At 40.8% G+C, this 15248-nt stretch overlaps 1 protein-coding gene across 3 annotated transcripts in view; it reads left to right on the forward strand.

The window, feature by feature from the left end:
• Positions 1-15248, forward strand: part of UVSSA (UV stimulated scaffold protein A) — a 73910-nt gene that overhangs the window by 44971 nt on the left and 13691 nt on the right. For all 3 annotated transcript variants that reach the window (XM_074992313.1, XM_074992315.1, XM_074992314.1), the window contains 3 exons: positions 2290-2442; positions 10860-11043; positions 11958-12069. In XM_074992313.1, coding sequence (XP_074848414.1) covers positions 2290-2442; positions 10860-11043; positions 11958-12069 — 449 coding nt within the window. The remainder of the gene's footprint in view (positions 1-2289; positions 2443-10859; positions 11044-11957; positions 12070-15248) is intronic.

Consider the following 15248-nt stretch of genomic DNA (forward strand, 5'->3'; position numbering starts at 1 on the left):
GCCTCCAGTGGCAGTGGCTTTGTGGGGCCTGGTGGCAGCAGTGGGTGGATCTAGTAGCTCTGGTGAGTTTCTAGCATTGATTTAGAATGGGGGCCTGGGGGCGCCTGGCTCTGGGAGAGTGAGAGGGCGTTTATTTGGGGTGGGGAGGCTGTGGCAAAAATGGAAGGATGACAACCACAGGTGTGGTTATCTTTGAATTCTTATTGGACACCACTGTCCTATACACACCTTGCCTCAGTGACCTACTGACAGTCACTATCTAGCCCCTGCTTCAGGGACAAACTGCAGTCTGATATGACCACTCATCATTGTCAAGGGAGTGTGGATCTGTTGCCTATATCAGTCCTGCAGCCTGGAAATTGGGTCAGACAGAGCTCCCCAGCTCCGTCTGTCCTTCCCTAGCACCGCTTTCTCTCAGGTATCCTTCCTGGTTTACCAGGCAGCTAGGTCTGTATTGCTCCACAAAGTGTGTGTCTCAGCTTAGCAGCCCCTGATTGTACTGTCCCAGCTTGGCCCTAGTTGGATGCTACCTGCCTCAGCTGATTTCCCATGAGCCCAGTCCTCTTCCATGGCTGGGTTATCCCTTATCTCACCAGACTGGGGTGACTGCCCTGCTACAGCAGTCTTAACATGTGCACAGATAGAAATCTGGATTTTGCTAATTTTTACAGATTCTTTAGAAGATCTTTTACCAACAACTTTTTGTAGGGGTGCAATGAAAAATGGTTCTGCTTGCTGGGCAAATGTTTTGGTTTGCCGCTGAATAGGCAACAGTCCTAATGCTAGGTAAACAAATAAACAGTTGCAAAAGCAATAGATTTCCTGCCGACTTACTATGTCATAAATGCCAGCGTTTGAGGCCTTTCACACTGATTTCAAAAAATAGTCCATCTTATTCAGAACTTGCTGAAATTTCAGTCCTGACTATGAATTACAGTAGAATTTCAGAGTTACAAATACATTGGGACTGGAGGTTGTTCATACCCCTGTACAAAACATTATAGTTGTTCTTTCAAAAGTTGGCAACTGAACATTGACTTACTACAGCTTTTAAACTTTACTGTGCAGAAGATAAATTAAATCTTAATTTAAATGAAATAAACACAAAAACAGTTACCTTACGTTGTCAAAACTTTATTTTAAGTTTTTCTGTTATTTTTAATAGTTTGTTTAACATGGTACTGTACTAGATTTCCTTTGTTTGCTAATTGTTTGTACTGCTGACTGACTGCGTACTTCCAGTTCCAAACTAGGTGTGAGGTTGAACAGTTGGTACCTCTGCTGTTCATAACTCGGGAGTTGTTTCACTTTGTTAGTAGATTGATATACCATGCTTGCAAATCTGTGAGGGCTGACCCTACTATTAGCTATGGCTGGAGTAACCTAGTAATTGACTGCTATCACCCAGAAAGACACTTGTACAATGTAAAAAGCGAGCAGAAGCTCATTTCTCCAGGGTATAATCCCTATGTCAATAATAAACTTTAAAGTTCATATTTCTAAGTTGGAATAAAGACTGGTGTGGTGTAATGATGTAAGTTACTAAGACCATCAGAACTTTGGCTACTGAAGTGCTTAGGCTCCTGTAACTTTATTGTTTGGGCTTAGTAACATTGCATAGCTAGTATTGTGGCATTTTCTAATCAAATATTGGATGGTTGTCTCTTTACTTGCTAATGATACCTGATGCAAACCTCTTTATACCAATATGTTGAGAATACACTAACTGAAAAATTAGGGTACTGCTGATAACCTCAGTTGCCTCTTTATACGCTTTTGTCCTTCGGTAACACAGTACTTTTGCTAAGGGAAAGGCTGAATGGGTGGCATTGCTGAAAACCCGGTGACATCTGGGAGATGAAATGCTGTGAACATACAACAAAGATGTTGCAATCTTTGTAATGACATTACAGACATGGACATAAACCTACAGAAGCAAGACAGTCCTGAATTAGGTTTGCAACACCATTCTCACTGTGGCTGCTGTTGTACTACATCGTTTATGATCCATTCTTACATCACATATAGAGCTTTAAAGTCCCACAAGGCTGGAAAAAATATTTTTAAACTGCATAACCTGAGTGTTCAGATAAGCTTAACTCTGTATTGTGCTTTGCTTGATATGAGAGCATCACAATCTATATTCTAAGGAACAAACCAAGTAGTGTAGATAGTAGAAGTTCTAGTGGATTTTAGATAGCATAAGCGTTGGTGCAAAAGGTTAGTAAAAGCAGGGCAATAGTTGTGATCATTATTGTTCTCTATTGACTTTTTATTATCTTTTTCCAGTGTGTCTGCAAATCCTGAGCCAGCAGCTTCAGGAAAGCCTGACAGCGAGGCAGAAAAACTAGAAGAAGAGAGATCTAAAGCTCCTATAATTCCGTTTGGATTAGATCTTTACTACTGGGGACAGAACCAGCCAACTGCTGGCACGATTCTCAAGTAAATATACTCTTGATTTTTAATTTGAAGAAGCAAAAAAAAAGATTAGTTGAGACTGACAGGTTGTACAGGGGCTGAATGCTAGTGCTTTTTATAACAATTATTTTTCTCCTTTCCTTTAGAATAACTGATCCATAAAATTTCTTGGAAACACTAACTTAAAATGTTATATGTTTTGAGAGGATAGGATTTGAATTAGGCATTTTAGTATTTTATAGCATGTCTGCATTATGGAGCATCTCATCTGCTTCAGATAGGAGCCCCCATGTGCTAGGTGCTGTACAAACACAGTAGGATACAGACCCTGCCCTGAAGGATATGCAGTGTAAATAAATAAGACCAATGGTAGAAGAAAAGAAGGATTATTTTTTCCATTTTTATAGTTGGAGAACTGATGCAAGATATTTTCCAAAGGTCGCTCAGGAAATCTTTGGCAAAGTTGAAAAGTGCCTGCAGCTCCCCTTAGGTCCACCCGAACGTCATAATAATATAACCATTGTTCTTCCAGGTTTGTTTGGGAAGGTGCTGTACTTTCTTGTAGTCAAACTGTTGTCGTCTTTGCGGCAGAGCCGGCAACACTAAGACAGTTTATACTTGCACCTCAGAGATTTGTGTCTTTAGGGGCTTGTTTACACTAAGCAGAATATCAACATTGCTGCGGTCCATCTTCAGGTGTTCTGTTCAGCGCACCTGGAAGGAGCATGTTAAATTGAACCCTGAAGGTGCTGTCATCAACCACAGTACTTTGTGAGGTGTAAGGGAAGTTCATGGGAGAGTTTCTCATGGTGACCTCTCTCTTTGGGGCCGTGGCAGAAATTCAGTGTAAGGTATGTTGACTCCAGCTAGTCAATTCGTATAGCTGGAGTTGCATATCTTAGATCAAATTATTTTTGTGATGTAGACCTGGACAGCTTTAAAGCCCATTATTAATAACCTGGCATTCAAAGTCTTTCTTGTATTTTTGCTCATATAGCTCACAGGTATGCATCTGCTGTGTCCAAAGAGGCAGGAGATTTCCATTTCCCTGATTAAAGAACGTATCAATATCTCCTTCAGAAATTGTTGCTGAAACACCACAACACTGTAGAGCCCAGGAACGACTGAGAGTATGCATGTGTTGCTAATCAAAACAATTTGCTCTTGTGGCCTCACTGATGTTACTTTAAGTTTTTTTTCTTACCAAAGCAAAACAGCTCAATCACAATTAGCTGTGTGTGAATATCTATAGTAATGCTGTATTAACAAACCATAAATGCTGCTTCAGCGTGAAGCCTGGGGGAATATCTTCATCAGCTTTTCCAGATTTCTACACAAATGTGGAACATCAGTTTTCCTGGCACAGTGTCTTTTTTCTGCCTTGCATTACAGATGATGGTGCTGAAATATTTTCTCTCTCATACTCCACTTTCCAGAAGAAGAACAGCAAACTGCATGTTCTACTATTCTCCCTTAACTTGTTGGTTTCCGATGCCTTTTTGGATGGAAATACAATAAGAAATCACTTACCATTTTAATTTTTTTTTTATTCACCCAGCGTAGTGTTGCTCACAGTGGTAACATATGGAAAACAGCAACAGGAGTGGCAGTGTTTTTGTGCCCCACAGGTTTTGTGTTGTTGAGAAGCAATGAGTTGTTATAGACCAGCGGTTCCCAACCTTTTCCAGAGGGGGACCCATTTTGACAATTCAGGAAGATTTGATGACCCAAGACAGTTCAAAAACTGGGGGCAGGGGGAGGCAGTGCTGTTACTAGCTAATTTTGCACCTGAGGCAAGAATATAAAATTGTGCCCCCTCATGTTTATATTCATGTTAGGTACTTCAGAGAAAAGGGGAAATATATTAATAAAATAACACTACATTTACTATAGTTAATCAGAGTTGTGGTGGTGGTGGAAAGACTTTCATCCCCAAACTGCTCCCCCGATTTTAAACCCCACAATCAAGGGATAGGGGGGAGACATTCAGGGGCTAGGAGTCACTCAGGAGCTGGAGGGGGCTCGGGGAGTCACTCAGGGGCTAGAAGTTGTTCCAGGGCTGAAGGTGGCTCAGGGGGGTTGCGCTCAGAAGGGGCTAAGAAGGTCACAATCAGGCTAGGAGTCACTTGGGCTAAGGCAGTCACACTCGGGCTGGATGGGGCTAAGGAAGTCACACTCGGACTAGGAGTTTTTCAGGGGCTGAAGAGAGCTAGGGGAGTCGCACTCGGGGCTGGAGGGGGCTAGGAGAATCACACTCGGATTGAAGGGGGCTAAGGGTGTCTCACTCGGGCTGGAGGGGACTAGAGGAGTCACACTGAGGCTGGAGGGATATAGAGGGTCTAGGGAAGTCACACTCAGAGGCTGGGAGTCACTCAGGTTGAAGTGGGGGTAAGGGTGTCTCACTGAGGCATTAAGGGAGTCACGTGGGCTACTGGGGGCTAGGGGAGTCACACTCAAGGGCTGGAAGGAGCTAGAGGAGCACACTTGGTCTAGCAGTCATTCACAGGCTCAACGGAGCTAGGGGAGGCACAGGGACCCCCATGGCTGGAAGCCAGCTGGGGCAGAGCCCCACCCCCCTGGTGTGGCTGGAAGCTGGCTGGGGCAGAGCCCTGCCAGCAGGGCGAGCTGCAGGACCCCTGCTGGGATCTGGGAAGACAGGGAGCTGATCAGCTCTGCCCTCTCTCCCAATCTCAGACGCAGGCCCCCACCTTACCTGAGCTGGGTGCTGCTTCTCAGGTAAGCAGTTCTCTGTCCTGCAGCTGAAATGGTTCTCAATTTAATTGATTGGCTTAACTGCCTGCCTGCTTAATAACCACCTGTGGAGCTGCCTAGCCCAGCTGCGACCCTTTCGAAAGGTAAGCATGACCCATGTTTGGGTCCCAACCCAGAGGTTGGGAAACCCTCCTATAGAGGGTGAAATTTGAAGAAAATGTGGTGCTTTAACACACTGTCTTCCAAGTCTGTCTTGTCCTATGAGGTCATTTTTTTTAAAGTAAAGATTTTTGGTAAAGCCATAGGAGATATTTTTCTGATAGTGCCCCATTAGCTGAAAGGCTGTATTTTACATTGCAAATGAGTTTTATTTAAGTCATAAGCGTAATCAAAAGCATATTTCACTGCCTGTTTTCCTAGAGCCCTGTACTTATTTTTATGCCTCACAGCAAAAGAGAGGGCACACTTCTAAACCTTCTAGCCTATAACTACAGATATTCCAGTTTAATCAACTACACACATGGTACTATTGACAAATGGGTAGAATACTGTATGCTTACTGAAAAATTAGGATAGACATTGCCAGATCTTTTGACTTTGTTTGTTTTAGAAATAAAAACCTCACAATGGCTGTGTCTACACTAGCACCCCCCTTTTGAAAGGGGGATACTAATAAGACACTTTGGAATATGCTAATAAGGCTCTGCAATGAATATGCAGTGCCTCATTAGCATAATGTCAGCCACGACACTTCGAAAGGAGATTTTGAACTGTGTGGGGTCCGTTTGAAAAGGACCCTATGTAGACAAGCTGTGCATGATCGAAAGCGGCACTTTCGAAGTGTCGTGGTCGCCATTATGCACATGAGGTGCTGCATATTCATTACAGAGCCTCAGTAGCATATCCTGAAGTGTCTCATTAGCATCCCCCTTTTGAAATGGGGGTGCTAGTGTAGACATAGCGAAGATCTGCTGAAAAATAAAGGAGGGGGTATAAGCAGCATTTATCTAGACTTGTCATTTTTTACATCAGATGCAGAAAATCTTCAGCCTTCAGGTGTTTCACCCTAAAACTTCTTAATAACATCACTTTGAGAGTTTTTACAGGGATATATTAGTGAGTCTCTTTTCTAAGACCTTTGATACTGTCTTGTACAACCTTCTCATAAACAGACTAGCTAAATACAGCTTAGGTGGAGCTTCTATAAGGTGAGTACATAACTGGTTGGAAAACCATTCCCAGTGAAAAGTGAGTACATAAAAGGGAGTACTGTGGGAAGAGATCCGGGGATCGTAGTATATCACAAACAAAATATGAGTTGTCAATGTAACATTGTTGCAATTAAAAAACAAAAACAAAACAAAACAAACATTCTGAGATGTATCATCAGGAGTGTTGTGTCCTCTCTAACTCTCAACTGGAGTATTGTGTCCAATTGGAGGACTATGTTCCATGAAGGATGTGGAAAAATTCCAGGGAAGAGCAAAAAAATTGGTTCAAGGTCTAGAAAACAAGACCTACAAATGAAGATCGATTTTTTTTTTTTTTTTTTTTTTTTTTTTTAAACTATGGAGAAGTGAAGACTGGGATGCAGGGGTATGAAAACAGTTTTCAAATAGTTAAGATTGTTACAAGAAGGAGGAAGAAAAAACGTCTGTAGCCTCGTAAGAAAGGACAAGAGGCAATGGAATTAAATTACAAAAAGGGTGGTTTAGTTTGGACATTAGGAAAAACTACCCATCAGGATAGTTAAGCACTGGAGGAAATTGCCTCAGAATGCTGTGGAATTTTTGTCACTGGAGGTTTTTTTTAAGAGCAGCTTCACCAAATACCTGTCAGGAATGGTCTAGATCAATGGTTCTCAGCTCATGGGCCTCCTGTGGCCCAATTAGCATGTAACTGAGGCCCATGTGGCATCCTCAGGATCATACAAATAGTATATATATTATGTGGACATGGCCCATGTAGCACATAGAGAGCTCATCTGTGGTCCACACTGGTAGGTATGTTGAAAACCACTGGCCTAAATAATACTAGGGACTGCATTAGGAGTCCTCTTTAGGTTTCTTTCTGTTCTGTGATTCTGAGAGATTGTGATTATCAGGAGGCTAATTTTCAAAGGGTGTTTAATTTAGTCAACCACCACCGTTAGTCTTTTCTGAAGATCACTTCTGTACAAAGCAGGGGGACTAAACTTTATTTTTAAAACGTACCCAGAACATTTAGCTCAGTTACAATAGCCCATTAAGTTGTAAAATGAACCCTTAAATTCAATATATTCTTTCCTATCTGTGTATGTGGAGCTCCTATTAGTACCTCATTTTGCCTGGAGTGAGGACACACAGTCTTTTAGTTCATTGGCTCTTAAATTGTGAACCACAGAGTTCTTTTGGGTGGTCCATTCAACTGCTTTCATTCCAGTGGTGATTCCCATTGCGTAGAAGAGTTCACTACTCACACGCATCCATTTTACACCAGAGTTCCTTTAGATTCCTGTGCTTGTTTGGGTTGTTGTACAGAAAATGGAGGCTGCAGTCCAACAAAAACACTTAAGCTTATCTTAAATCTCATGCATGTGGTGAATCCCAGGGAAGTCAGTTGGAATATTCACATGCTTAAATGCTTTATTAGGTTGAGGCTTAGTTCTTCCAGTAAAACAAACCAGCAGTCATGTGGCACTTTGAAGACTAACAAAATAATTTAGTAGCTTTCGTAGGACAGACCCCATGAAACTTCTGAAGAAGGTGGGTCTCTCCCATTAAAGCTCATCACCTACTAAATTATTTTCTTAGTCTTTAAAGTGCTACATGACTGCTGTTTTGTTTTGTTAGAATACAGACTAATAGGGCTACCTCTCTGTTGTTATTCTTCCAATAATTAGTTGTTTGTCATATAAATCTAACTGCGATCAAGCTTACTGGCAAGGTTAAAATTGGAAGGGTAGCAAAAACACAGGGAGGTAAAACCAAGACTGCGAAGTAACCTTGAGATGTGGGGGCAGAAATGTCTGCAGGCAGTAAGGAGAGAATTGCTATTAATATTTTTAAATTTGCGATCCCTTAAAGAAAAAAAAAAAGGAAGTAAACAGCTCAAATACAGAATAGGCTAGGAGCAGACATAGCCAAATGGCTGCCCCCTTTTCACTGAAGTGAGTTTATTTTCAGTGTGTTTCTTTAACAATTTCCTAATATTAGCTATTCATCTAACCAAGCATTTGCAGAGATGGTGGACAATTGGAATTGGGCATCCAGGCAGTCCATTAAACAACTTCTATCCTACAAAATTCTACAGAATTTAAAAAAAAAAAAAAACTAGAAATCCATCACCTTCGTGTACTGTGTAGGGAATATGCATCTCAAGAAAATAATTCTAGTGTTCAGCCTTGCTTTGTTCTTTTCTCACTTGCCTGCAGATATAGTTGTGAAAGAGTTGGTGCAGGGAATGGTTTATAAGTGCACAGTAAATGGAAGTGCTTGTGACTTCATGCAGATGTTAGCTAATTATTTAAGCTCAACTCCTGAAAATTTACCAGTTGGTTTAAGGAAAGCTTCTAAAGAGAGAGACAAAGTTTTATTAGACTGAAAAAATACTGGACACATTTTTGGAGGAGTCATGTTTAAGTATCAAATGAGTCTGTCTCTTGCGTAAGGAAAGATGGCCTATATGCGTATCATTAGTACCTCTTCACTCAACATGAATACAAGTATTTGATAATTTTTGAAAAAAGTCAGACCACCAGGGGGCAATAGAATTTTTCTGCAAGATTATGTAAGGCTACCTTATGTGTAGCAATTTAAACTATAAGCATGCTTCTTTTTTTTAGGGATCCTATCACTTTATTATGCTTTTATACAATTGCTGCTACAGATATTGAAGTCAGTCCTATTTTAGAGAATTAAATTAAAACCAAGCACAACAGAATGAATCACTTACCGTATTTTGTTATCCATCTTTTTACAATCCCATCACATCATTTTAAAGCTACAAATACTTTATTTTTCAAATGTGTCACTAAAACATTTATGTATATATTGTAAAAGTTCTTTTCTTGTAGTGGTATTTTAACAGAATGTAAAGACATTTTTTGTCATTGTAAATTAAGAGGTCCAGTATTCTTACAACTGTGAAGGTTGAAGCTAGTTCTGCATTATAAAACTGCTTTGGATTCATCCACCTAATTTTGTGACAATTAAACTAATTCCATTGTTATATGCTGGTATAGAGTGTTTCTGAAATATTTAAATCAACTCTTATGACAAGCTAGGAAATTTTTAAAATTGGGTTTTACCTTAACTCTAGAATAGTTTTTAGCCTAGAAACACTGAACCGAATTCTAATCTCACATATGCTAGTGTAAAAAAGTAGTAACTCCACTGTAACAAACAAAGTTGAAATCTGGTGTGTCCTCCAAGTTTATTTTAATGTTCATTAGTAAGGACTCATTTGGGGCAAGATTCAAAAAATACTTTTAAGCTTATTGACTTCAGTGGGACTTAAGGACATATATAAATGTCTTTCTAAATGGAGACCTTCGTTGCTAATAAAAGTGCCTTCCTTATGTATTCGTCTTCAGAGTCTATAAAGTTCAAAGGGCTTCATTTCTATGGACGTGACAGGCAGGGAAAAGTGACTGGGAAGAATAGGATGGAGGGAGACAGAGCCACCCTGAGACCAGTTATGGGAGTGATTGGGAAGGAGAGAGCTATGTGGAGGTGACTAGAAGTGCATAAAGTGGATGTAAAATGTCCTTGGCTGCCCAATGTGTACATAAAATCCTTACCAAGACCACCTTCATCCAGTTATTTTCATCTCTTCTGCAAGGTGTGATGGATGTGGGAGTTGGGAACAGAGTGAAGAGTCTTTGGGATAAATTAACAACATATTTTTGTCTTTTGAAGATATTGTCTTACCTTTCTTTTTCCAGACTTGTTAGTATTTTGTGTTTTTTGAGAAGGCTACACCATCCAACAGGTAGGTCCCCCACTCCTCTTTAGGTAATAGACATTTGCTGCCTTTGCTTCAGGCTAATAAAGAGGTTTTGTGGAGGGGGTGCTTTTGAATTTTTTTGGTTTTGACTTGGACATTATTATATTTTTCATAACATCTCTTCAGTTTGAAAATAATTTTTAGTGTATTACTTTTAATTTCCTGAAGATACATCCTCTGAAAACTTGCGAACCGATAGTAGTGGCAGAAGGAAGAGTTAGCTGTAAAAATTAGAAGAAAAGTGCTAAAAGGTGCAGAAGATTTCTAGACCTTAATCATTTTTGCTTCTCTTCTTTGAAGTTTTTCCAGTTTGTCCCCATCTTTCCTGAAATGTGGTACCCAGAACTGGACATAATGATCCAGTTGGGTCTAATCAGCATGGAGTAGAGCAGAATTACTTCTTGTGTCCTGCTTATAACACTACTGCTAGTACATCCCAGGTACATTGTTGACTCATATGTTTCATGTGGTTCACTATGACCCCTAGATCACTTTCTTCAGTATTCCTTCCTACGTGGACTATTTTGCAAACGTCCTTACTGAATTTCATCATACTATTTTTACCAGAAGCTAATTTTTTTCCTGAGAGAAATTGTTGTGAAAGATTAATATGCATGTTTAAGTGCTCCTTTATCTACTGAGCCAACTTCTAACCCAGCTGACTCCAGAGAGGCTGTCTAGATTAACAGAAAGTACAGAACTTGGTTTATTGGCAAAAAGGTATGTGTTCTTTGTTTTTCTAGATTTTCTTCTCAGCATCGATTTTGGGCACCCAGTGAAATGGAGGAAGAGGTGGAAAACAAAGAAGTAGCCGATATGTTAAAAAGCAGATGCATAACTTTTTCCAGCAAGTTTGAACCAGTGAAACATAAATGTCGAGCACCGATGCCTGATGGGAAACTATGTGAAAGACAGGATAGATTTAAGGTGTGCAACTAATACCATCACTTCCTGAATATGCCATACATAAAAAGGTCTCACCAAAACATTTGTTGAAGAGCTTACATTTCATTGCAAATAAATCTAAAGCAAGAAAGAATTCATGTTAAATGACATCTCCACTTGGTTAGTTCAGCCAGGCATATCTTGATCTTGCACGTGGGAAGTATGTCTTTCGAGGAGAAGATGGTAAAGGGTGTTTTGAAATGAGCTTTTAAGTATATTTGGCTTTGCTGCATCTGCTTTTGTCCTCCATGTTACTACAATATGACTTCATTGATGATGAATTTCTTGGTCCAGTGTCATAAATCACAAACAAGTATCTAACACCTGGAGGAAGTATTCTTTATTTATGAGCTGCCTAGTTTAAAAATCAAATATTTAATACAAGATTTCCTTATCTTGGTTACAAATAATACCTTACATTATTTTTAAAAATGAATTATTGGACAAATATGAACAATATTTCCTTAACATTAAAGATTTTGTTTGACTATGACAGCTCTCATATGAATGGATTGAAATACTTAAAATGGTGTTCCTTCATGTTAAAGAGTTTAGCTTTAGAAATACCAATGCATAATTAAAACCCTGGCTTCAGCGGTGACTTTCCCTCTTTTGAATGATGTGTTATTAAATGCCATTACACGGGAAGTTTACTTCATTAAGGGCTCAATCCTATGAGGCTCTGAGTGCATTTAACTCCCACTGATATCTGTTTATGGCTTCCCTGGCAATTGAGGGCTCTTAGAATTTCATAAGAGTTGCTCATAATCCAGTCCAATGTATCAATACCAAATGTATAATTTAATTCCAGTAACTGACTACCAGCAACATGGGATTACATGGAAAAGATTTTCTGTAACTCAAAGGTCTGATTTTTTTTTTTTCCCGCCCTGAAGTGCCCTTTCCATGGGAAGATAATTCCTCGGGATGATTCTGGGAATCCTATTAATCCAGAGGACAGAGTCAGAGAAGAAAAGAAGAGGTTTGAGAAGCAGGCAGCACAACCAGGTTTGTGTGTGAGATTATTTGGAAAGGTGTATAAAGTGAGGGAGCTAAGAGGTTAACTCTGAAACATGAGCATAGCTATTGAGTGCACTTTTATAATAGATCTTTTCACTGAAGTATTATTGCTTTGTACTCATAACTTGATTCTGTAATAGACAAGTATTTGGAAGAAAACTATGCAACATTAAGCTAGATCAACAGGCATTCCTATGATATGATCAGTGTGACCATAATTCACTGAACAACAAAATCATTATCAGGCCGTCCTGTTAGCTGATTATCATTGAGCTGCTGCTAGAACGCAAGGATAAAGGTGAGATTGTGGCTATCACAGGTCTTTGGGTAATAGAAATGTTGGCCCAAGATTGTCAAAAGCACTTTTAACTTTTGGCAGCCAAATTTGAAAGAGAAAATGCTGAGCACCCACCACCTAAAAATCAGATTCTTGGAAGTTATCACAAATAGGGTTCCTAAAAACAACTGATCATTTCTTTTATGAGTAGTGTCCTTGTGGATGCTCCACGGTCGGTGCGTTCAGATTCCTGTGCTGTTGATCAGAGAACTTTGGTAGCAGTGCCTGTTTGGTCCACAGTTGAGCAGTCTCCTCTGTGGACTCCGACACAAGGCTAGCTAGTACTGTATGGACAAACCCTCTTCAGTTGCTTCTCAGCTGCCTCTGGCTAGAGGCCAAGCTTTCAGCAGTCCATATATCAAGTTTTTTAACTCTCTCAGTACTTATTAATCATTGCTTTTAGTGTGTTTTCTGACTATTACTTAGTTTCCTTTGACTTTCTTTCTGTTGGTTCCTTTAAAAATGTAAACAAAAAAAATTAAATTTTTATTCACCTCTTCCTCTTGTCGGGGGACCATGCCAGCAGAGGGTATGTCCATTTTACCAGGCTTTAAGAGCTATCCCAACAGCAAAGAAGCCATCCTGGTGATGGACTGACGGACATTCTGACTGTGTCCATTGCCTCAAGAAAACCATGTTCCGCAGAAATGTGGCTTTTGTGACTGTTGAAACAGTGGTTTCAAAAGAATAGTGCTGAGGCTTGACACCTTCTAATGGAAGCAACTCTCCAAAAGCCTTCAGCCCCGCACCAAGATTCACCACAGCCCTTTATATCCAGGGGAAGTGAATCTAAAAAGGCAACAAAAAGCCATTCCCACAAGGCTTCTAAAAAGAGAGTCCCAAGAGGGAGCCCTTAACCTGCCAAAAAAGATCACTGAATTATTCAGTATTGCTGAAGCTGCCCAAAGGCAGTATCCAGAACTCTCATGGTACTGTCCCAATGGAACATGTTGGAATGCTGGAGGACACTGTGGCATAGGGAATGAAACATTGGTGCTGACTGGGTGACACCAAGACCGGGCTTTGGGGAAGATTCTGTTGGTGTAGACCATTGTGTCAGTCTTGTCAGTATATGCCTGATGCTGTTGGATTGTTTAACCTAAACTACCTCACCAACTCCATGAGCACAGTCATCCTAGCTTTGATAAGCACCCCATGGTTTCTAGCACCTATGGCATCAAAATATTGCAGGTATTTTAGAGACCTTACAAAGTGTGTCACGCATACCTGAGTCTCTGCTACTCAGTACTGGGGCCCTGGTACCAAGTTCACCTCAAGCTCCAAATTCTCCTTTGGCATCATGCCTTGCAAACCCAGTGTCTCCAGAGGGGCTTCAGATAATGAGCAGAAAGAGGCAGTTATCCATCACTCCTTTTAGTGCCTTATGCCCATCACTATTCTGGACCTCCCTCACCACACTGTCCATGTGACCTTCAGCCTCCCTGGTATTTGCACCAAGTTTGGTAACAACCACTAGACAGTCTGTACCATGTCATTGTCCTTACTAGGATCCATGGCAGGCATACAGACATCATGCCTCCTGAAGTTCTAGTGTGGCCTATGAGGCACCCTCTCTCTGCCTCTGCATCCAAAGCTTCCTGATGAAATGAGGGAGGAACAGGAAAGTGACACTGAGGAGGAGGTGTGATGACCCCTACACCATCATTTGCAGATGACTAAACTTTTTGGAGACCTGGCTCAGATGGTGGCAGACGCACTGCGGTTACCACTACAGGAAGTAACAGAATCTCTCTGTAAATTGCTGGACATTCTGTACTCCTCTTCCTTATTCAGAGTAGCGCTCCCCATCCAAATCTATATGGCAGATACCTGCATATACCCAGCCAGCATGTAAAAGGGTTAATAAGAAACACTGTCTACCTGTGAAGGACAGAGTTTCTTTTTTCCCATCCACCCCCTAATTTGATCATTGTGACTGTGGTAAGCGCCAGAGGCAGACAACATCAGAAGAAATTCGTTCCCTATAATGGGGATTGGAAACACATTGTGCTTGCCTACACTACCTCCCTACTTCAAAGGGAAGATGGTAAAGTAGGGTATTGGGGGTTTATTAATGAAGTACCGCTCTGCATATGCAGCACTTCATTAAGCAGATTCCCCCCCACAGCATCTCCGAAGTTTTAAACGTCAAAGTGCTGGCTCGCATCTAGCTGCAGCTCACGCGCTGGTAGATTCTGAGGCGTAGATGGACTTTGAAGTTGCCCAGGCACTTTGAAGTACTGGCAGGTGAGCCATGGCTAGATGTGAGCCGGAACTTTGGAGTTTAAAACTTAGGAGTTGCTGCAGGGTGGAATTTGCTTAATGAAGTGCTGCGTATGCAGCGCAGCACTTCATTAATAAACTCCCAACACCCTACTTACCATCCTCCCTTCGATGAAGAGAAGTCGTGTACACACAGCCATTGTGACGTTGTTCTTCACTATTGTAAAACTACACACCACAAACTACCAGGTCCTAATGGGAAAGTATGACCTTCGAGTACTTGGAACTCATCTCCTTCATAGAACAGCTTCTAGAATCTTACAGAGATAGACTTAGGGCCATCCTCAATAAAGGAAAACTGGTAGCCAAGGGAACACTATAGTCAGTGCTTGACGCAGCTGGTATGGCAGCACATTCCATTTCCACTTGGAAGGAGTATTGCAGAAAGGTGTCTAGCAGTCATAGTTGACCACAAGCTGAATATGAGTCAGCAATGTGATGACAAAAAAAAAAAAAAAGGCAAACATCATTCTGGGATGCATTAACAGGAGTTTCGTAAGCAAGACATGAGAAGTAATTCTTCTGTTCTACTCTGTGCTAATTAGGC

This window comes from Carettochelys insculpta, chromosome 4 (genome assembly GCF_033958435.1).
Source record: "Carettochelys insculpta isolate YL-2023 chromosome 4, ASM3395843v1, whole genome shotgun sequence".
In the NCBI taxonomy this organism is placed as follows: domain Eukaryota; kingdom Metazoa; phylum Chordata; order Testudines; family Carettochelyidae; genus Carettochelys; species Carettochelys insculpta.